This window comes from Diplotaxodon limnothrissa, linkage group LG23, assembly GCF_057381915.1.
Source record: "Diplotaxodon limnothrissa isolate DT_005_m linkage group LG23, D_limnothrissa_male_GT1.1, whole genome shotgun sequence".
Lineage (NCBI taxonomy): Eukaryota > Metazoa > Chordata > Actinopteri > Cichliformes > Cichlidae > Diplotaxodon > Diplotaxodon limnothrissa.
In genome coordinates, this window is record NC_140617.1 from 28,297,509 (window position 1) to 28,320,132 (window position 22,624).

Below are 22,624 nucleotides of genomic sequence, written 5' to 3' on the forward strand. Positions count from 1 at the left end.
CTGTGTGTCGGCTTAGGCAGAATTTTGACATTTCCAAATGGTCACCATCAGTCCAACATGTTAGGTTGGATGTGCTGATCCAAATCACCTGTTTTGGATTATTTTTGTTTTAAACCAAAAAGATAAAAGGCCGACATTACGCACCATCTAAATTAGAAGCATTAGGGCGTCAACACCAGCCTGCCAGAGGGCTCGACTGCCTCTCTGGATGGCTTTACAAAGAATGAATTTTGTATTTAAATCATTATCAACTCAGATTTTGTAATAAAATCTCCCGTTATTTTTACACGTGGCCCATTGACTTCAGTTAAATAAACAAATGGCTGGGGGCAACATGTGCTATCTTATACTTGAGGCAGCTAGCTTGCCCATTGTACACTGTTATTTCAAAAGTTTTAAACTTTTAAGTTTTACTCGGCAGTACTTAATATCAGCTACACTATAAAATCGTCTCCAGGAGCGCTACATTTGTCTGTTCTACTATTACTAATGGGACTGTCCATCAGTCACTGTGTTAAACTATCAACTTACCCTCAGCTAAGTTAAAAGAAGAAGGCTTGTTCACCACATTGATTTACTAAGTTCATTGTCAGGAGGCAGAGCACTAAATTAGCATAACACCAAAAGCCCGCGCAAAAATTTAATAATAGACTTGAGGGATTGGCTGTATTAGCAACCAGTTGGAAAGTAGGGGGAAAGACAAGAGAAGTAAAGTTACAAAAAGGGAACCTTATGTTAACTAAGCAGATTTACCAGTTCTCATAGTCCAGTGCTTAGAAAAACTTGATCACACTTTGTAAGTAATATTTATCACTGAAATTTTACCGCCTAATTTTAGCGCCTAAAACTAACCGACTAGCTTTACGCTTCCAAACTTAACTTAGACCTTGTTGGATATATTGATCCAATCTCCCAGCCCTAGTTCCACTTCTATAAGCATCTATTTCAAGATAAAAGCAGCCGTTAGTTGAGAGTGGCATATTTTTCATGTCTGATTTCTCTGTAGCTCCATGTTGGTGTCCTCAGCTGAAGGTCTGACTCTCTGAGCTCAACCTTTCTGCCTCTTACATGACTTCTGTCGGGAAAGTTTTGTGTGTCTGACATCAGCGTGCTGTTGCTGTTAACTTGTGTTTGTTCGGCTTCACTGTGATCTTCTGTTCTTTTCACACATCATTCAGTCTCTATTTTCAGCATCATTTTAAGTTCCTAAAATGTACCATCTTGCCTTTGGAACCATGCTTATTAACCTCTTCATGATCCATGTGGGATAAGAAACTAGAAGCCCTGCTCTGGAGCGCAAGAGGGGAACAAAAGGTTATTCAGGGCTGACTTATCATGTCCTGCTTTTTTATCTGCCTCTATTTCATCCACTAACTGAAAGAAGATAGCAATAATTTCTCTGTTTGCTTCTTATGTTCCTTTTCAACAAGCACGCCTTTCACATTATGGTGGAGGTAAGAGCAGTTTAAATGAAAACACTGTTAGTTTTCCCCTCCTTTTTGGGTTCAGAGCTTGGTATGAATTCTCCACCTCAATCCCAGACCACCATTTTGTGTCTTCTTTAGTTGACTTTTCTTTTTTGTGCCTGGATTGTTTGCATGGGTGGATGGTTGTGTATTTTTTTTTTTTTTTAAATTGTTTCTTGCTGAAGATGCATTGTGCATGGCGGAAAATGGCCAACGCGGCTCTGAATGCAGCCCTCCTTTTATATTTTTCTTTGTATGAATCTCCACCTGTGATGTTTATGTAACACATTGTGTGTGATGTGACCCAGTTTCCAGAATGGTATCTGCTCAGACCTATGGCTCACCATTTTTCCATGCAGAGATGGCAGAGGTGTTTGAAACTGAAACTGCGGCTTGCTTTTCCATCTCATTTGCAGACTGAGGAGGAGTACAGATACGTTTTTACATAAGTAGGAGCTTTGCCACTTATCTGGAACATTTTTCAAGTGAGAGAGTGTAAATTGCTTAAGTACAAGGGAAGCATAAGCCTCTTGCAAATGTACCTTGGCTCAAAATTTAACAAATTGGAGTCGAAGTATGGCGCCAGACCTTTCTGGGGAAAAAAAGTAACTCACTAAATAACTCGGGGATTTTAGTCCCTGGCCTTGCTCCTTTAAGGTCATGTCAACAACTTTTTGTTGTTGACATGGTCTCAAGCTTTACGGCCATATCAACAACAGGAAATGACCTTACAATAATGGAGTTTTAGCCAGAATACCTACTCATTGTCCTAAAACCAAGCTTGGCATTTTGGTTTTGTTAGATCTACTTATCTGCACCTAAACCCAGGACACCCAAACCAGACTGAAAGACCTGTTTTGATGTAATAGATGAAGGTGTAACTTGATTAGGCCATAGGAGATGGTTGAGGGTTGGGAGGAACGGCGTGAAGCAGCAGATTCTGTTTTCCTGTTTCCTGTGGTCTGCTGACTAAGTGTAATGCGCCCCCATTTGAGGCCACAGCGCCCTGCGATCGGACAAGGGATCCGGTGACTCCCACAGGACGCCTGGCGGGCTGGGCCCCCTCGTCAGGCTGAAACCCAGAAGAAAGACGAGTTTTCAGAAGCGATGGAGAAAAGAAGAGCGTCCTGCAATGACAGGTCGTCTTCAGGATTGTGTCTGATGCTTATCAGGCAAATCCATAGTGGCTTATATCTTTAGGGTTTTAAGATGACGTTCTCATACGTTTTTGTTTTTTTGCCAACATTGGGGTTTTGAGCATGGCCACATCCTTCTGTGATCAGAGTGAGCATCAAATACTTTTCAGTTTCACTGTAACCCAACACAGGCGAGGCTGAGGAAAAGTTAATACCATGCATGTGTTTACTGACGATTTATTGATCACATCAACACCAAATCAGTTTTAATTTTCAGTCAGAACAAAATGTACCAGAGCTTATTGTTCTGACAAATTACTATGCACGGTAAAATGGTCCTGAGCTGATTTAAATACTGAACAGAATCATAATCAGTTATACTGCCAAGAGCGATAGATGCACTGGAATTCTTCTTGATTGCTTTTTTGCAAGCTTATGTAACACAACAACTCCTCTAATTATACTTTTATTGTCAAATTGGAATCGGAATTTAAAATGTTGGACTACAAAGCCCAGGAAAGACACAGGAATTTGACTTGAGACAAATTAGAGAACTGTTTTGTAACAGTGAACAGAGCTCGTGTCCTTGTATTATAGCCTGATTTGGTTAACGAAACCATGATCAGAATAACAATCATATCAGAAAGTGAGCTTAAAGTGGACATGTTTTTCTCGTTTACAGCTCCTCATTTATATTTTCGGACTCAAATAGAGTAGCTTTGTGTGATTCCAAGTTGAAAGTAACCCTTAATTCAGCCCCTCAATTCATCTTCTTTCTGAAACGAGACAATTTCAGAAACTTTCATCTGATTGGCTGTTCCATATAAACACAAGGTTTGAACAGCAGGTAGGTCAGGCTTTTGTGCCCTCCTGACATCATATAAAGCAAAGAGTATTACAAACTCTTACTTGTATTTACTCTGACCTCATCATTTTTAACTTTGCTTTTCATGTTTATTATGAGCATCCACTTCTGGAACGAGATATATTTAACAAGAAAATAAGCATAATAACTCCTTTTTAATGGATGTACTAGAAACTGCTTTCATCCTCTTTTCTGGCATAAAGAGTCCTTCAATAGCAAGTGTTTGTTGACCTATTTTCACTGAAAAGTGTCCCCACTCATATTTACTGCTAAGCTATTCTGTTTATTCTTTTTTTCGCCCCCGTTCTACTTTCCTGATTCTGGAAAGAAATGATAATCTTCACCCCACCTTCTCTGGACCTCATCAGATGTTGGGTTGTCGTAAGGCAGATTCAGAGTCTTACATTGGTATCTCTGTACACAGAGCGAAACCAGTGTTGAGGCTGTGGTTTCATACATGCAGTTACTCAACAAACATCTGATGGCTTGGCATTGGTTGGAATGGAGGTTTGAACCAGAAAGGGAATTAACCAGTTACCACGAAGAGAAAGAAGGCTGAACCATTTCTCTTTGTTGTTTAGGTCATGGTAAAAATCAAAACTTTAAAGTCTTGTAATGCTCATTTTCTAAGTTATGGTCCCCATTAGAGTCAAAAAGGATGATGAAAGCAAGGTATTCTTGAGTCAGGCTCACCCCTCAGTGGTCTCACAATGTTTTAAAACACCAAGATGGCAAAAATGCTCAGTTTAAATATATAGTCAGTCATTTTTCTGATGCATTCTCATAACCATTAAAAGTATAAAGTTTTATACATACAACATACAAAGTTTTACAGCCTCTTAAAGAGTAAATAGATATGAATACACATTGACAGCTGAGGTAAACAGCAGACTGACAGCCTACAGCCACTACAGATGAACGACAGCCAGAATAGGCCAGGCCTACAGCAGCCACTCTAGCTAGGATTATGTACTTGAATGGGAATGTTTACTCTTAATAGTGAGATTTTTTTACACGGGCTTTGCATACACTTGCAAAGTCAACGTTGAGGCATGACCTTCAAGGAGCCTTTAAATAGGTTAGGATCATAAATCAGATATAATTTAATTCAGTTTTATTTATACAGGGCCAAATCACAGTAACAGACACTTTATATTGTAAGGTAGACCCTACAATAATACATACAAAGAAAAACCCAACAATCATATGACCCCCTATGAGCAAGTGCTTTGGCGACAGTGGGAAGGAAAAACTCCCTTTTAACAGGAAGAAACCTCCAGCAGAATCAGGCTCAGGGAGGGGCGGCCATCTGCTGCAGTCGGTTGGGGTGAAAGAAGGAAGACAGGATAAAAGACCTGCTGTGGAAGAGAGTCAGAGATTAATAAAACACACTAGAGAAAGGAGGATGCTGTTAAACAGAAACGTTTACTTGCGTATACATTAAAACATCCAGCAGATGCTTCCAAAACAAGATAGACTAATTCACCTTGTCTTTTTTATTTTATATTTTTTATTAGTGCCGTCAACGTTAATCTTGTCAAAATGACGTTAACAGCATAACCGCATTAATGCGGCAAATATCTGTTAGCGAGTTAACGTGGATGGCGCCGTGCGTGGGGCTGCACGGTGTCAACGCATTAGCGCAGTTAAGTTGTTAAAGAAGGAAACCTGACTAAGAGGGAAGCAACACAAACAGATGCGGAAAGACATTAAATTCAGTTAAATTCAGTTAACAACAATAATTGAATGGTTTCATATATAAACAAATTCCCGTTACCGAGGCGTCAGATACATAAAGACGTTCAGTTAACCATAGAATAGAGTACATAATTGTGAGTAAGGTCGTCACAGTTGGTAATGAATCTGTGTCTGATTATACACAGTCCAACTTACAAAGAAAGTGAACAGAAACATTTATATACAACAAGTTGTCCCCATCAATTTCTGTTGTACACGAAAAGAAAAACACTGCTTATTTTCTATTATTTCACTCATATAATTAAAGGTTCTTATGTGATGCTATAGAAGCACATCACACCACACTTTCAATCATCTATCCTGCCTGCTGCTGCTGCAGGTTGATCTAAAAGTCCAGACTGGGAGAAATCAGATTTCTGTCCAGTTATTCTTTAACCTATCCCACCTGCCAAAGGACAGGAGGTTGTCAAGTTCATTGATGCACAAAGGTCTGAAATAACAGCCTGCCAAATCCTTCGACTTTAGTTAATAATATCAGTAAGGCTCAGCCGCCAAACTGGAAGCTAGCTTTCTGTGAGTACAGTACGTGCTCCCCAGTCATGGACCAGGCAAGTAAATGATTTGTTTAAAAAAAAAAAAAAAAAGAAGTTTTGAGTTCATCTGATCCTCATTGAAAGTTCATGCCTATATTTAAAAACAGTATCAAAAACAGATGCATAGAAACATTTGTGTGAAACTATACTTTGATTATTTTGGTCAGTACAATGTGTTCTTAAAAATGTTTTCAAGCTGCCATCTAGAGAGCGTTTGGGCCGCTCTGAAATCCAACCTCTGCACCGTGGTGGGTAATTTTCCTCGTCATTTGGCTGGCATTTGGTGTGAAAGCAGTGTGCAGACAGCAGGTCTGCCTCACAGCTCTCTGTTAGAGGGAAAAGGCTTTAAGTAAACACACCAGTTCCCATTCCAATCCTCCATTCCCCTCGCACTGCCTAGAAGAAATGGGCAGCCTGCTCTATATATCTACCAAAAGCAGCAGCAGCAATTATTTCATTTATTTTTTTTCTTACACGCTTTTAGATGTTGCAAATTGAAAACACGATCCCTGGGGAGCAGCTTGGTCCTAGAGAAAAGGCCGTTTGACGTGCACCTTCTCGAGACAGACCTCATGACTGCAACACGTCTCCATCATAAATGTCTGTTTTCAGACCTCGACTTTAATCCGTTTGATGGATATTAAGAGGTTTCTGTGGAATTTTTGGTTTGAGGTGCAACGTTATTATAGTAAACTAAAACTAGGTGTGAATGCAATGCTAAAGTTAACTAAAATAAAAATAAAATTAGACCTTTAGGGAACAAAACTTGAAACAATTTTGTGAGCTTGGGAAATTAAAATCACAAAAGTCTGAAACTAACACTGAAACAGTAAAAAACTAAAATTTTCAAGCAACAAAAACTAAAGAAGATCCGCTCTGAAAACTACCTGAAACTAAATTAAATTAAAAGAAAAGTCAAGCGTTAAATTTAAAAGCATTAATTAGAATGAAATAAACTATAATAGCTCTTGTTAGGTGCTAATAACACAGCAGTCATATACAGTCATGTGAAAGGTTTCACCAGACTCTGCACTCTTGTAATAAATGCAGTACACCCCATGATTTCATTTTGCTTGCATAATTGAAAATAAAGAGTCTTGAATTCAGTAGAGCCACGTTTAGCAAAAATAACTTGAAGTAATGATTTTCTGTGTAACTTTATCAGCCTCTCACATCACTGTGGAGGAATTCCAGCCCGCTCTTCTTTACAGCATTGCTTCAGTTAATTGAGGTTTGTGGAGGTTTGCTTATGCACAGCTCTCTTCAGGTCCCACCACAGCATTTCAATCATGTTGCGGTCTGGACTTAGACTGGACCACTGCAGGACCTTGATTCTTTTCCTTTTCAGCCATTCTGTTGTAGATTTGCTGCTTTGCTTGGGATCATTGTCCTGTTACATGACCCTGTCAGATAGACGGCCTCGCATTTGACTCTAGGATACTTTGGTATACAGAGGAGTTCATGGTCGACTCATTCACTGCAAAACAAATCCAAATCACCTCTACCACCGTACTAACAGCTGGTATGAGGTATTTGTGTTGATGTGGAGCTGTGCATCATGACCAAACATCTCCACTTTGGTCTTGTCTGTCCAAAGGACATCGTTCCAGAACTCTTGTGATTTTTCAGATGGGGGGTTTAGAAACCTGCTGCCGTGATCTTTTAGAGAGAATAGGCTTTCTCTTGTAACCCTTCCAAGCAACCCACACTCATTCAGTCTTTTTCCAATTGTACTGTCATGAATTAATATTTAACATGCTAACTGATGCCTGTAGAGTCTGAGATGCAGATCGTGGGGGGGGGGGGGGTTATGGTTACCTGAACATTGCATGGTCTCACCTTGGAGTTAACTTGTTGTAACTTCCAGCAATCTACCAAAACTTGAGCTTTAATAGAGATGCTCACACTTGCTGATAAACAGTTAATGAAGTGCATTTGATTAGCAGCGCTTGGCTGCTGCTCCCCCTCTTAATTCCTATGGAAGCCATAAAGTTGGGCCAAATCTATAATGGATTTAGCCTACAGCCATGTGGTTTAAAGCCAACCGATGTCCCTGGCAATAGATGTGCCTGATGGAAAACCTGGACAGCACCTTATTTGTTTCATAAAGGTGCTCGGAACATAATTTCAGACACATACAATTGTGTGTAAAAATGGCTGTACTTACTGAACAGGTAAATGCAATGAATCAAAACCAGAACTGTGCACTTGAATCATATCTTGATTGTTTGATTTAAAACCCACTGTGGTGGTGTACAGAGGCAAAATTAAACAAGATTAGCTCAGTATGGACCTGACGAAGGATGCGTTGTAGGCGTGTGTTCACTAGATAAAAGTCCTCTTGCACTGCAGAAGGAACAAAACTTAATTGAATTTAATTTGTTTGTAGCCTTTCTTTATCTGCATCCATAGATTTAATTATATGTAGTTAAAAAAAATAGTTTGATGTATGCAAAATATTTCTGAGCCGACCAGACAATCTGCCACTTTTTGTTTGCTTTAAAGTCAACTTCTCCAAGAAAAAGAGGCAGCTGAGGTTATTTTGCTGTGTTTCTAAAAACTTTGTTGATTTACCCCCACCCTCTCAAACAGTGTCTTGTGTTTGCCAAAACGTAATAAAATGATGAGATTTAGTGAAATGCACATTAAGGCTTCTTCAGCCACACAGTAGCGCTTTGTTTTGTGTGCACTAAAGGCCAGAGTTCAATTTCATCTTGATAAAAATCTAATTCATAAATGTTACTAGAGGATACACAGTTTGCTCCTGTAACCGCAGTAATCTTGCCGTAGCCGCTTCCTCTGCGCTTTTTTTTTTTTTAACGGCTCCTGCTGTTACACGCTCCTTGGCATGGGCTCATTTTTAACAGTTGGTGTGCGGCTTGGATCTGGCTTTAAGAAAGGTCGTATGCCAAAAACCCTGGATGGTAAATCCAGAAATGAGGTAATATTTGTGCCCTGAAATGCACGTTTTTCTTTTCCTTCTGTAACCTCGTGGGTTAGAGCAGCGCTCTTAAATCTGTTAAATCCAGCAGAAACTCAAAAGAGAAACCCTTTCTTTCTTTTACGTGAGCTTAGCGAAACACTCGGAGTAACACGAGTGCACTCCTGATATATTATCGTCGCGTCTGAGTGGATCCTGCAGGCCTCGGGGTCTTGAAACTTGCTGCAGCTCATCAGGCACCTTGTAAGCCTTCAGTTCAAGTGAAAACATGAACATCGCGAAGGGAAAAAAAGCTCCTTCTTCTTCTTTTTTCTTCTTCTTCTTTTCTTACTGACAGCAGAGGCATGCAGCTAAAGTCGAGGTTTTACAGCAGCGTATCTGGTTTCATCAAACGCCATCAGTCATGTGCTACTCTTTCTCCTCTACCTTTTATCCTTTGGAAATGTGACTCCTGCACTGCATGCTTCTTTTTAACCTTCTTCCCCACCCTCGTCCTCCTCCACCTCCGTCTCTCGCGTGCTTTCTCTCTCTCCAGGTCTCGCTATCCTTGCTCGCCCTCTGTCCTCCTCTGTGAAGTCACATGTGAAAGTGATCAGCTTAATCCCGATCACCAGCTGTGTTTAACCTACTTTAGATTTGGAACACTTGGCTTTACTCTCTTTCACTTTTGTTTGTGTGGGATTAGCATGAACGCACAGCACACGCATGCGGTCTGACCCGCCGCCTTTGGATCTTAAATGTTTTTATTAAATCCATAATTAAACCCTTGCCCAATTTCTTTGTGTGCCTTGCTCAGCAGTTAATCTTCCAGGTTTTGTTTTGTTTTTTCCAACCACCGCCAGCGCACACATTTCATCTGCTGTTTCTCGGATTTAAACTGGCAACCCTCCAGTTACAAACCTGCTTCTGTAAACTTGAGCAAATGCAACTCCTCGGGGGGGTTAATTGAATTTAAAATGAATGTATCCGAACCCTGCTCGGTATGCCGTGTCCACACGGTCATATGGAGGCTAAACTTAAATGTGCAGCTCTCCTGAAGCGGACTTTCCCTCATTAGAAACAACAGAAATTTAAAAGTAGATAAAGCACCGAGGCACCACTTTGTGGAAGAAGTCTATAAATGTAAGTTGTAAGATTTAAGATGTGGAGACGTTGGCAATTCTGCTGGCCTTAGCTCCTCAGGCACGCTGTCACTGTGAGCCAAACAGCCCGGTCACCTTCAATGTAAGCCCGGTGCTATTTTAATGCTCTGGACAAGAAATAAATAAATAAATAAAAAGAATAACACCTGCGTCTCTATCTCTCTGCAGGATCCCGGACCCTCACCCCCGTCCCCAATTCTGGGACACAAACCTCTGCAGCTGATCGAGGTGAAAGCCAGGGGGCGCTTCGGCTGTGTGTGGAAGGCACAACTGCTGAACGAATACATGGCTGTTAAGATCTTTCCCATCCAGGTACACGTGCTGATGGTTCTTCTTTTTGTTTTTTTACTACAACTGTTACATTAGCCTGACAACTCTTACACCCCCACAAAGTAAAGTACTAAGGGAAAAATGTTCACTGTCTTATCAAATAAAGGCAAAACTAAATAAAAAAAAGCAACAACTATAAGAAGTAAAGGAGGTGATTCAAAAACACACACATTGTGAGTATTAATCATTTATCAAATGCCTGTCCACATATCTTCACTAATGACTGTAGCCTGTCACCGCTGCCTTCATATGTCAAAAAGTTATCATGTTTGATATATGACAGTTTATTCAATTCAGTTTTATTCATATAGCACCAAATCACAACAACAGTCAAAAAAAATAAGGCCCTTCATATTGTAAGGTAAAAAACCTACAATAACAGAGATGAAACACCAACAATCAGACGAACCCGCTGTGATGAAGCACTTGGCGATAGTGGGAAAGAAAAACTCCTTTTTAACAGGAAGGAGTCATAGACAGAGCCAGAGGGAGGGGCAGCCACCTTTTTTCAGAATAGAAATAAATACATACGATTGAAGTGAAATAAATACTGTAGAAAGGGATTTATAGTAATTTAAGGTCTTAAAACAGGTGTGCCCAACATTTTGAACATCAAAGACATACTGAATAGAATAGAATAGAATAGAATTCAACTTTATTGTCATTGCACATGCACAGGTACAGGGCAACGAAATGCAGTTTGCATCCATCCAGAAGTGCTTTAGTGATATAGATATATTACAATATATATTAGCAATAATATAGATATGTGAGTATATTACAGAAATGGGTCTATTATGGTATGTTATAATGTACACGGTATGAAGTATGTTGTGAATATTCTATAACTATAAGTATGTACAGGCTGTAGTGAGTACAAGCTATGTACAGGATATGAACAGGATATAAATATGAAAAACTATACAGAATATGAAATAAATAACTTTACAGAATCTGGGATATACAGCTATACAGATATGTGAACTATGCAAGTTGTAAACAGTTGTAGGATTAAAGATTATCGAATGTACAGAATGATTATTTACACAGAGCTATACAGTAGTGCAGTTAAGATAACTACTGCTGTAGTTAATGAAATAAATATTTCAGCACATCTCTTAAATTGTAAGAAATAAATTGTGTCATTTGCACCCGTTTAAAAGAAAAGACATTTCTGTTGTAGATAGTCGACAAAACAGGAACAGGATCCATTTAATTTTTGAATGTATGTTTAAGCCCAGAAATTACACTTTCACGTTTTCCAATACTGTCCAATTCTACTCTTTACCGGAGTGATTCTGGACTTATATTTGACACTTATGGACATGTCTTTTCATGTCATTTAAACAAAGTGCGTGATTAAAATAGTCACCTCACCTAGTTTTTCTGATGGACTAAACTAACCAAAGCAGCTAAAACCATTTTTGTTCGTTTTTTTTAACAATTCTGGAAATCTTTTAGATCCAGCCTCTAGTGGCTGTTAGAGGAACTTTAACTAATAAAAACTAAACTAAAACAAGCAAATCCACTCTGGGAAGTAACTGAAACTAAAATGAAATCAAAAGGAAATAGAAAGGAATAGAAACTGTACCAACTCTGGCTGTATGTGTTTAATTTTCTGGGTAAAATCTAGTTTGGTTACAGGAAAATTCTTCTGATAAGCTTTTTTTTTTTTTTTTTTAAATTGGGCTAGTGTATCCATTATTTTCATGCTGGAAGCGGGGAATAAATGAAAAACAGCTAATTAAACTTGTAGCCAACAAGTCTGACAGCTTTTCTAGTGGAAACTTTATAACTCATCCCCTTTTTTGTTATTTCTGACCTTTTGATAAGCAAAAATGTGTTTTATATTTGATTAATATTATTGGAATTATTTGGGTGCCGAGTGTCTCTGTTAGGAGATGAATTAGAGCTTCTCGGCTGTTTTAATAATGAGTAATAATAAAGCAGCATGTAAAACAAAGAATAGACTAAAATCAATCTGCATCTCCCAAACTTTCTAACACTAGTCGTGACCTGGCTTGTACGTGTTTTTGTCGATTGGGTGGCACGGCGGCATGAATAACATCTGCATCTCTCCCTCTGTGCTCGTGTCTAGGACAAGCTGTCTTGGCAGAACGAGTACGAGATCTACAGCGTGAGCGGCATGAAGCACGAAAACATCCTCCACTTTATCGGTGCGGAGAAGAGGAACAACAACCTGGACCTGGAGCTGTGGCTCATCACCGCCTACCACGACAAGGTACGCCGAGAGGGCTGCAGAGATGCATATTCTTTTCTTTACTGAGTCATTTTCAATCTGAGTGCACTAAAGCAGAGTACACTATAGGAGACCGGACTGTATTTCTAATGCATTCATTCCTCTATATGTTGTATATTTTCTCATTGCTTCATCAAACCTCTCGCACTTTGGGGACGTCTCAGACCTCCAGGCTCGATGACCTGAGCTTCATGCTGAACCTTCAGTTTGCTTTGTATGCCAGGCTTTTGTCTACTACACTGTGGATCTATTTCAAACCAGTTTCAGGATGTTTTTACATCGATACGTCATTTAGGTCTAAAAATTGCTTTATGAGTTCAGCTTGATTTAAGACCATCAGATAAAGAGGAGCGAATAAGACAAACAAAAGAAAAACAAAAACGTGTTTAATTTTGCTTTTTCTGGGGTATCTTAAGTGCAATCACTGCTTTAGTTCATTAAAATAAACAGGCTGTTGCTTATGTTAAGTAGCAGGCGTGCTCACGGGGGCAGCCTTTGGGTTTAAAGACTGCAGTTTCTCTGGTGGCCAGTAGAGGGTGACTACATAAGTGAGTCAGTACCCATAGATCGCCATGTTAAAATGTCAAAATTTATAGCTGATATAAGCACGTTGGCGACCACAAAGCAGTTTTTGTCTCTATAGCCAGTTGTCCTAAATTAAAAAACAGGGTGACTGTTTTTATAAGTCATCTATTTATATTTTAAAAAGTCTTTTTAAGTTTGCATTAGTCAGTCGTAATTATTTTATTTACAGAGCTTCTTGATCCCTCTGTGCTGTTTTTGGCTCTATCTTAGTTTAACTGTTAAAATTCTTATCACATTTTATTGTTTTGCTTTTGCTTTGTGGAGCAAACGAACCCACATTTTTGAGTTAAATCATAATTTCAAGATTTTTTGAACCTTTATTTTGAGTTAAGTTGAACTTTTGAGATATTCAAAATTGGAGTTGCATCTAAACTTTGATCAGTTTTTTAGTTACTGCGTTGAATTTCAATGTGCTAACCCACAATCTTGAGTTGTCAAGTTGTAATTCTGAGATAAATAACCCAAATATATAGTTCAACTTTTGAGATGCTAACCCAAATTTTTGAGTTACAATTTTTTTTTTTATGTAACTATAAATTTTGACGTGTTGCCAAATAAATTTTCTTCAGTGGCAGAAATGCGCTTCCATAAAGTATAGTTACTTCTGTCTTAAAAAAACAAACACAGAGGTTTAAAACACTAGTGTTCGTTACTGATGTCATTGTGGCCGTCTCCATCCTTTATATACAGTCTGTGGTATGATCCCTACTTTTTTCTTGTTGCTACCCAAGCAACATGTTGAGCTGATGGTCTGGATGTCTATACGACCTTATTTTAGTTCCATTTTGAACTGTGTCAACAAGTCCTGATAAGAGTCCATGTTTACTGAGCATTTATCCATATGTATCCATATCAAATTTATGATATACACCTGCATTTAAACCTGGCACAGCCACTCAAACCTTTAAAAAGATAGCTGTAAGATCAAGAGATCAAAGCCGGTATACATCTCAGTAAAAGAGTTAAAACTCAATAAACTTGGGCTCAAGTTTCCACAGCTGAAGAAAAGGTTAGAAACCGTTGCAAGTGTTGTTTAAAACACATCCAACTGGAGCGCTTCAGATCTGTTTTCCAGTCACAGTGTACATGTAAAACAATTCTCTGATTTCCCGCCTGATTTCTCCCACTAACTGGGTTGTTTGTGTCCATGTAAGCTCAGCATATTGCTGAGCTTAGTGTATGTTATTGAGTTGTTTGCTGGGGGGTTTTTGTGGGGGGGGCAGTTGCACACAGATCTAAAAAGCTCCAGGGCGACCATCTAACAAAGTTGTAAACACTGGTAAAGAGGGGAAACATGCATGAAACCTTCACATTTTATTGATTCTGTTTGGTGCCTTAAGATCTAATCTATAGTTACAATACGCCTCATGTTGCCTTTCTTTTTTTTTTTGTGCCTAGAAAGTGGGTTTGAGCTGTGTTAGCCCCCTTTTGTACTCCACTCACCCTCCATGCTGCAGCCTTTGTAGCATTCGGGGCTCTAAGTGCCTCTGTGTTTTGAGAGTCATTACCAACCTAGTGGAGAGTGATTCTTGTACGCTTGGCTTGCCCGAAATTTCCCAGCCAGACCGAGGATTTGAATCAGCGTTCCTAAGGAGCCTTCATCGCGTGAATAAAGGTTGAAAAATTAAAAGCTTGTGGGTGTGGCGGTGAGGCTTTAACACTCACAATACAACTCTTGGAAAGGCACTCAGCTCTGGAGTGGAGTGAAGCTCTCCTAGAGGGAATAACACTGGAGCTTTAAAGGAGGAAACTGTAATTATTCTGCAAGCATAAGTCTTTAAGCTTTGACCTAAAAAGAGCAGGTGTCGAAGTGTTGGCGTCTGTCGCAGCTGATTTATGTTTGATGCATCTGAGCAGCTTTATGGTGTGGAGCCGTGCACATGCAGCAGCTTGCCGAAGAAAAAAAAAAACCCTGTAATTTATATCTTTTCATATATTTCCACTGCAAGGATATTAAAAGCTGTCACGCAGAATATGCACACACACACACACACACACACTGTGGAAAGCTTTCATCTGAAGCTCAGCTGATGATGTGTTGGAGTTGCATGCCCTCTAGTGGTCACTCAACACAACTACATTTGCCTTTGGCCTCCACTGGTGACCTTGTGTTGTGTTGACATTCAAAATTCAAGACCTTTATTGTCATTGTGCATTGTAGATGACATTTAAAGAAAAACACTAACAGGAGTACAGATTAACAAATATATTTTATACTTTTTATTCTACATTATTAACTCTCATTATAAAAAATGGTCAATAAAGGTGTGAGGGAAACAGCAGCAGCACAGAAATATGAGTAAATATAAAATATGAGCATTAACAGGACAGAAGACAAATTAGTAAATTAGATGTAAGCATGAATTTTCCCTTGTAATGCTCAAATCTCCAGATCTACAGTAGCATTTCTACTTTTTCGCTCTAATACTTAAGAGTAAGGCACATGCTGCTCTTCATGAGTAGACAAAGGATAAGTGATCACATGGAGGAGGTCATTGAATCAGCGTTATCAGAGCTCCGTTATTCAGAGAGGACAATAAGCATCCGCTGTGGTTTTAAGAGGACGCCTTGTAGGTCGTAAATGTCATTTATTGCACTCTAGGGGATTTATTGAGCTCCAGAAGTTCTTTCTTCTTCGATAATCATCTAAAAAATGTCAATATTGAAACTTGTACATCCAGTATAATTGTTTTATCTTGTGGAGTCAGCTGCAAACTAAAAAAAATAGAAAAGCTTTGGTGAATTTCCATCCATTAGAGATATTTCCATTACCACACTGAGAATACTGCATGCTCTGATGCAGCTCAGCTTTTAATGTACTATTAATTAATCTTTTCATTCCATCACTCTGACTCTTGAATATATTTATAACATCACACATTTCTAGATTTCAGCTGATAAACATTAAAACTTCTGTAACAGTTAAACACAAGTTAGTGATCTGCTTTGTCCTCCATCGTCCTCCGGCCCTTCCATCACACGTGAATAAGATCTTGTGCATTCGCTCTCTTGGAGCACCGTCTCTCCCCCAACCCAAAGGGGAGTTTTGCCTCAGACTTGAAGATGCCAAGTAACTCCTGGTAGGGTCATCTCAGGGGAGGGGTCTTGCTTTGAGAAACTCCATTGAAACAGAATATTTGGCACTGGATAACCTCACCTGAAACTGGCATTAAGCTAGAACAGAAACGGGGACGTCTGGCAGCCAGGCCTGGATTCATGGGGTCTGGACAGGTACAGCTTATCAACAACAACAGAAATTAGGGACACGTGCAGTGTGGACTGGGCGACAGGCAAAGGGCACGTTTTGGGGCCCCTTTTCCTACATGCCCATTTTTGAATGTAAAGTTAGTGTTTCTGTTTTTTCTTCCCGCTGACACCCATCTTCTCTGTCTGTCTCATTCACTAGGGCTCATTGACAGACTACCTGAAGGCCAACGTGGTGTCCTGGAACGAGCTCTGCCACATCGCTCAGTCAGCAGCCCGCGGTCTCGCCTACCTCCACGAAGATATCCCAGGACACAAGGACGGGCACAAGCCCTCCATCGCTCACAGGTACACTGCCATAAACATAAACATCTGTGGATTATCAAGACTCCTGTATTAGTTTGACTGGGCTAAAGGGATATTTCCTGTGTCGTGCGTTCTTTCAGGGACATTAAAAGTAAGAATGTGTTGTTGAAGAATAACCTGACAGCCTGCATAGCTGACTTTGGCCTCGCTCTGAAGTTTGAGGCAGGAAAATCAGCAGGAGACACACACGGACAGGTATAGCTCACACTTAAAACTTCATATAGTTGTCTCTCATCCACCATTTCACTGTGTTTGAAGGCATGTTTACAGGCAGTACCCAGTTACATCTGTTTCCAGCTTATTTGTGCAATGATGTTAAGCAACCAATGTCAGTTTATGTTGTCTGAAAATTTGGTTTATCATTATTATAATATTTTAGTCTTCCAAATGTTTTGCACTGCACAGCACAACAATCTTAAATGACAAGTTGAATAACACAAAAAAATCATCTATACAGTATCAATAATTACAGTCTAGAATCTTTCCCTTATTGTAAAAGGACATACGTCCATTAATGTATGACATTTTAGATCCTCCCATCAAAGTACAGTCAGATTCTTTCCGTCAGTGTACAGTGACATTCTAGAACATTTCCATCAATGCAGTTAAATTCTAAAATATTTCCCTTTGTGTACAATGAAATTCTCTTTGTTAATGTACAGTGAAATTCTATAATCTTTCCAATATATTTTAGAAGCTTTCTATTAATAGTCAGTGACTTTCCAGAATCTTCCTGTTAATGTATAATTACGTCTTTTCGTTGATGTTAAATTATGTTCTAGAATTTTCAATTCAGTACAACTTCAATTCCTCCTGAAACTGCAATAGTCAGTAGTTTATCTTAGCTTAGCGTGATTTATAGTTCAAAATAACCCTTCTTTATCTCATACTGGACCCTGTCTTAAGGGGAAAATGGGGGGGGGGGGACAAAAATAACGGAAAACTGAAACTGAGTATTTAGACCTGAGGCCTGATCTTTTTCTCTTTTTTTTAAGCTATTTGTTCATTTCGCTGTAATCACCAACATCCATTTTAGAGAGAAACTTATTATTCGTGCTTTGAGACAGTAGTTGTAGACTCCTTTGGGTGGCAGCATAGGCCAGAAATTTTTGAAGCAGCCCTGGAGGGATTCATTTGAATGATGAGGTTTTCAATTTTTGAAAGTTGGACAATCACAGTAAAGCAGTGAAAACACATTTATTTGGCAGTGTTTTTGCTGGGTCTGCTTTAATTGGTGGTCATGTAGCTATTTATCTCAGTGCTGATCTTTGGACTCCTGCTTGGAACCTGTAGGTGGGAACACGACGTTACATGGCTCCCGAAGTCCTGGAGGGCGCAATCAACTTCCAGCGTGATTCATTTTTGCGCATCGATATGTACGCCTTTGGCCTCGTCCTGTGGGAGCTGGCATCACGGTGCACCGCTGCCGACGGTAAATCCACAAGCACTCCAGTCAGGTTTTATCCACACTGTCTTATTTTTATTCCGTCCGAATTTTAACTTTGGACACGTGCACATGTTTCCAGGACCAGTAGATGAGTACATGCTCCCCTTTGAGGAGGAGGTGGGTCAGCACCCATCTCTGGAGGACATGCAGGAGGTGGTGGTGCATAAGAAACTGCGGCCCTGCCTGCGAGACTGCTGGCAGAAACACACGGTGAGAAATTAGAGGAGTGTTTGTTGAAACTGTCCCATAGCTCTTTGATTTATGCAGCATGATTTAAAATGGTTCCCTCTATAGCACATTTAAAAAGAACAGCTGATGTACACCTGAAATAATCAAACAACATATAACACAGGACAAAATGACAGTGAGTAAGAACAACACAAAGTATTATGAACTTTCATTGGATAGTCTCTTCAGTCACTTGCCTGAAAGTTTATAAATAGGTCCCGCCCACTTTGTGCCACTGCAGAGCGCTTCCAGTGTGTCCATGCTCAAACTCCAGAAACCACAACCAGCTGAGATATCGTGGTGCTGTTTGGATAACGTTCGTCTGAACTTTGTTCCACAGGGTCTGGCCATGCTTTGCGAAACCATCGAGGACTGCTGGGACCACGAGGCCGAGGCACGCCTGTCCGCCGGCTGCGTCGAAGAGCGCATCGGACAGATGCAGCGCCAGGCGCCCGTCATCGGCCCCGAGGAGATCGTCACGGTTGTCACCATGGTGACAAACGTGGACCTCCCACCCAAGGAGTCCAGCTTATGATCAGCCAATCAGCCGACGCCAGACGAGCTCTAGCGAAAACACAGATCAACACGAGGGGATAAATGGCCAACCCTGGTTGGTTGGCTTTGTGGGGGGGGTTTTCTTCTTCTTCTTCTCCTTTGATTTTTTTTTTTCCTTCCTGTTCTTTTAAGTGCGGGCCGCTGCTCGCATTCAGGAAACGCCCCTTGCGCCCGCCTCACCACATCAGTTGACATCCACCTCATTTTGATAGGCGTGCTTGAGGATTTTAACGTTGAACTCTCTGCCATCCTGAGCGGACTCACTCAGGATGTTTTACCAAGCCACAGCACTGACATGCTGGGACAACACTCTACGGACACTTTGATCATGTATTGTTTTTATATACACATATACATGCAAACGCACGCACGCACACAGACACACACACAGATGTAGGAGGGCGACGTGTTCTGCTCTGAGAAGATTCTTCGGAGAAATTTCACAAAACTCTCGGTGCATTTTAGTGTTAAAAAACAACAAAAGAAGAAAAAAAAAGAAAAGACGAGCGTCCGGCTCTTGATACATTTGCTGTTTTCTCGTGTGTTTTTTTCTTTTTCTTTTGTTTTTTTTTGGGAGACTATCGTTCTGCCAATAAGCAACGGCTTCTGAATGTTTATAGTGTAATGCTGCTGTACATAGTGTATTATGGACCCAGACAACTTGGTAATCAAGCTTATTTTAAATGGGGGGGGAATGGGGAGGGGGGTCCATTTTCAAGCATTACGACGATAAAAACCATAAACCTCCTTCAACCAGGTATACCTCAGTTCAGATGGACAGTTTTAAAAAAAAATCAGTCCCTCTCTCCCTGGTCATGGTCATCGCTCGCACTTCCTTTACAACATTTTGGCCCTTCGTCAATCAACAAAGCCTAGACACACACAGACACACACGGCCATACAAACCGTAAAAAAAAACAACACAACTTTTTCCCTTCTTCGTCCCCTTCCTTTCTCTCAGTGTCTACTTCAACTTTCTCCTGTTGTTTTTTTTTTTTGTTGTTTTTTTTTTTGCTTCTATCAGATGTTCATGAGAGCGGGATAAACTCATGAAACACCCCCCCCCCCCCCCCCCCCCCCCACCACCACCACCACCACCACCCACACCCTGCCCACACCCATGATAATGAAGTTGTCGTTTAAAGTTTTCTTCTTCTTCTTTTTTTTTTGTTTGCCGTGTCAGCCGTCAGCAGAGAGTAAATACCCATTGCTGACTAGCTTGAATTGGAGTCATGAGATCTCTCTCTGGATTAGCGCTGGGTGCCAGCTGTAATGATACCTTCTCTTTTTTTTTCTTTTCTTTTTTATTTTTTTGGATATTTAATCAGAGATATCAAACTCTCGGGTCATATTCTTGTTCATTCATTGTGAAATAAATTATGTGTTGTTTGATTCTATTTAGAAAAATCAGATTAACAAAAAAAAAACAAAAAAAAACGAGGTCACCTGGCATGATTATTTTTAGGAGGTATCAAATTTGAAGTACAGTTTCCAGAGGTACCCAGCCCTACTTTGGAACTGTGCCTGTATTTAGCTGAGCCAGCTTGCTTTTGATTTGATTGCACGCATCTTTTTATTTTTATTTTATTTTATTTTTTTTAATTAAGAGTTTCTGCTCTCTTTGGATACACCTCAGGAATCTTTGCTACTCAACACCACGCCCTCACATCCTCATCTGTCTCGAACTGGAGTACCTCCTCTTTCGCCGAATCTTGCGCCTCCTATGTCTCTTTCTTGCCTCGTCTCCACTTGTTAGGGTTTAGCCGTGCGGTAATAGTTCAGTGTCTTTAGTCGGTTTGAAGAAAACTGTATTAGGTAAGGTTGGTCGATAACTAAAAGGTGGACATAATCTGCTCCCCATTCTTTTTAAGTAGCCAAGCATGAATCACAGTTCAAAATAATCCTTATTCATCTCATCTTCTGAAAGAAACCGTCACATGATAGAGATATTATATTATTATATTAGGACTATCCACTTTTTCTGACAAAGTTCCACCAGTCATTTAATGCCAGATCCCCACAGCATTCATTAGTCATACTGATCTCATTACAAAAAAGGGAAAGTTGAATTATCAAGGATGCAGACCACTGAATTAATTCCCACAAAAATGAAGAGAGATATTACTAAAAACAGGAAAAAATATCAACCTGCCCAACCAACACAGTCAACCGGACCTAATGTATCTGTAGAACCAAAAATCTGGTCTATGTTTTAACCACCTTCATTCTGCACTGTTCCAGTTTAGACTTAATTAATTTGTTTTGATGCTTTCTCTTAAGCTTGGCCCACTGCCGTTGGAATTTGAGGGTTATTTCCCTAGGGCCTTGGTAACACAGGCCTAGAAACCAGTTGGTGAACCCATGACAACCAAAACCCTCCTTGTGATTTCTTTGGTTACCTATAGCTTGCAGAGAAGACGCCGACTTATCTGCAAACACTCATTATTTAACCTCTGAGACGTACTAGAAACCAATAATGTTCCCCTTCAAAGTAAAAGTTCTTAGAAACCCCTAAAACCACTTAGCTTGACAGTTTGAAACCCTTGCCGACCCAACCGGCACACTCACACAGCTAACCATGGTTAAATGAGTGGAGACGAGGGGATCTCTCCTTTCTGTCTTTCATCCTGGTGCCATTTCTACATGTCGATATTAGTTAATCTTGTAGATGTCAGGCAAAACGGATGTATCTGTCGTTGTTGCGAAGGCGACAAATGACGTTTTTGAGTCTTTATTTCCTCTGAGGGATATTGAACACTGGTGCCGGCAGACCTGCAGTCTCTCCTCAAGCTTTGGGACGGTTTCACATATCACAGTTTAAAATAAAGCTCTGTGTGCAGTTAGAAAATACTTGGGGAGGGGCATGAAGAAACTTCTTTCTATCCAAACCATTCACATTCAAGACAGTGAGGCTTTCTTTACAGCACTGTATTATGACGTTTTGGTGAGCAAGAGCCAGTAAGTATACAAGTAAAACACTAAGACATTAAATTGATTAGTGATCAGTTGAGCAAAACCTTTCATTTTGCACAAAAAAGTCTGTAATGAAGCTAAATGTTTGGAGAATGGAGATGTGTGCCAACATTTGTACCAATCAGGGCCAAATTGTTTAGTTATCCCACCTAAATCTAGAAGATTCCAAAAAAAGGATCTTCATAGTTGAACTGTAAAAGTTCTTTAAGCAAATTTGGCAGCATAAGTTTGAGGTTATTTCCGCACACCATATTGCAACAACACCGCAAACCTGAAGGAAGTTGAAGCCATCATCTTATTTACATATTGTAGCATGAGTACAATTTTTTGCATCAGTGTCGCTTCCTTATGCTGCTCCACTGCTGTTCAAAAGCACCCGTTGTCAGAGGTCCTCGCAAAGCTTGAACAGTCGGGGACGATCAGTACTGCAAACCCCAGCAGCCCTTCAGTAAGTACTACCTCACTTGCAGGGATTTCTTCAGTATAGAAACTATGGCAAATAAATTAAAATCATAACCAGGTTGCTAAAAAAAATAATTCTAAATGTTCTTGATTTAGGGGAAAGGTTTCAGTTTAGGGGTAAACTTAATTTGTTCCCTGAAGGTCTGACAGACAGAAACAGAATAAGGCTACAAAGAAGCTTCCTCATTTCCACCACAATGTGTTTTCTTGTCCCACAAAGGGAGATTGAACTGCAGAACGAAAAGGATCCTTGAATGACACCAACATAAGGGAAAAACACCAGTATTATTCTTTTTAGTTCCCATGTTTGTGTCCTCAAATGCAAAACCTACTCACCAGTGTTCCAGCAGCCAAGTGGATATCCAAAAACTGC

The 22,624-nt window shown here is 40.0% G+C and overlaps 1 protein-coding gene across 1 annotated transcript in view; it reads left to right on the top strand.

Annotated features, from left to right (window-relative positions):
* LOC146608238 (activin receptor type-2A) overlaps nt 1-19,836 on the top strand; it is an 82,920-nt gene extending 63,084 nt beyond the window's left edge. The window contains exons 5-11 of the mRNA XM_085347395.1: nt 10,010-10,153; nt 12,270-12,413; nt 16,423-16,568; nt 16,667-16,781; nt 17,880-18,018; nt 18,113-18,243; nt 18,602-19,836. Of these exons, the coding sequence (XP_085203521.1) occupies nt 10,010-10,153; nt 12,270-12,413; nt 16,423-16,568; nt 16,667-16,781; nt 17,880-18,018; nt 18,113-18,243; nt 18,602-18,796 (1,014 nt within the window). The 3' untranslated portion in view covers nt 18,797-19,836. The remainder of the gene's footprint in view (nt 1-10,009; nt 10,154-12,269; nt 12,414-16,422; nt 16,569-16,666; nt 16,782-17,879; nt 18,019-18,112; nt 18,244-18,601) is intronic.
* Nucleotides 19,837-22,624: the final 2,788 nt, after the last annotated feature.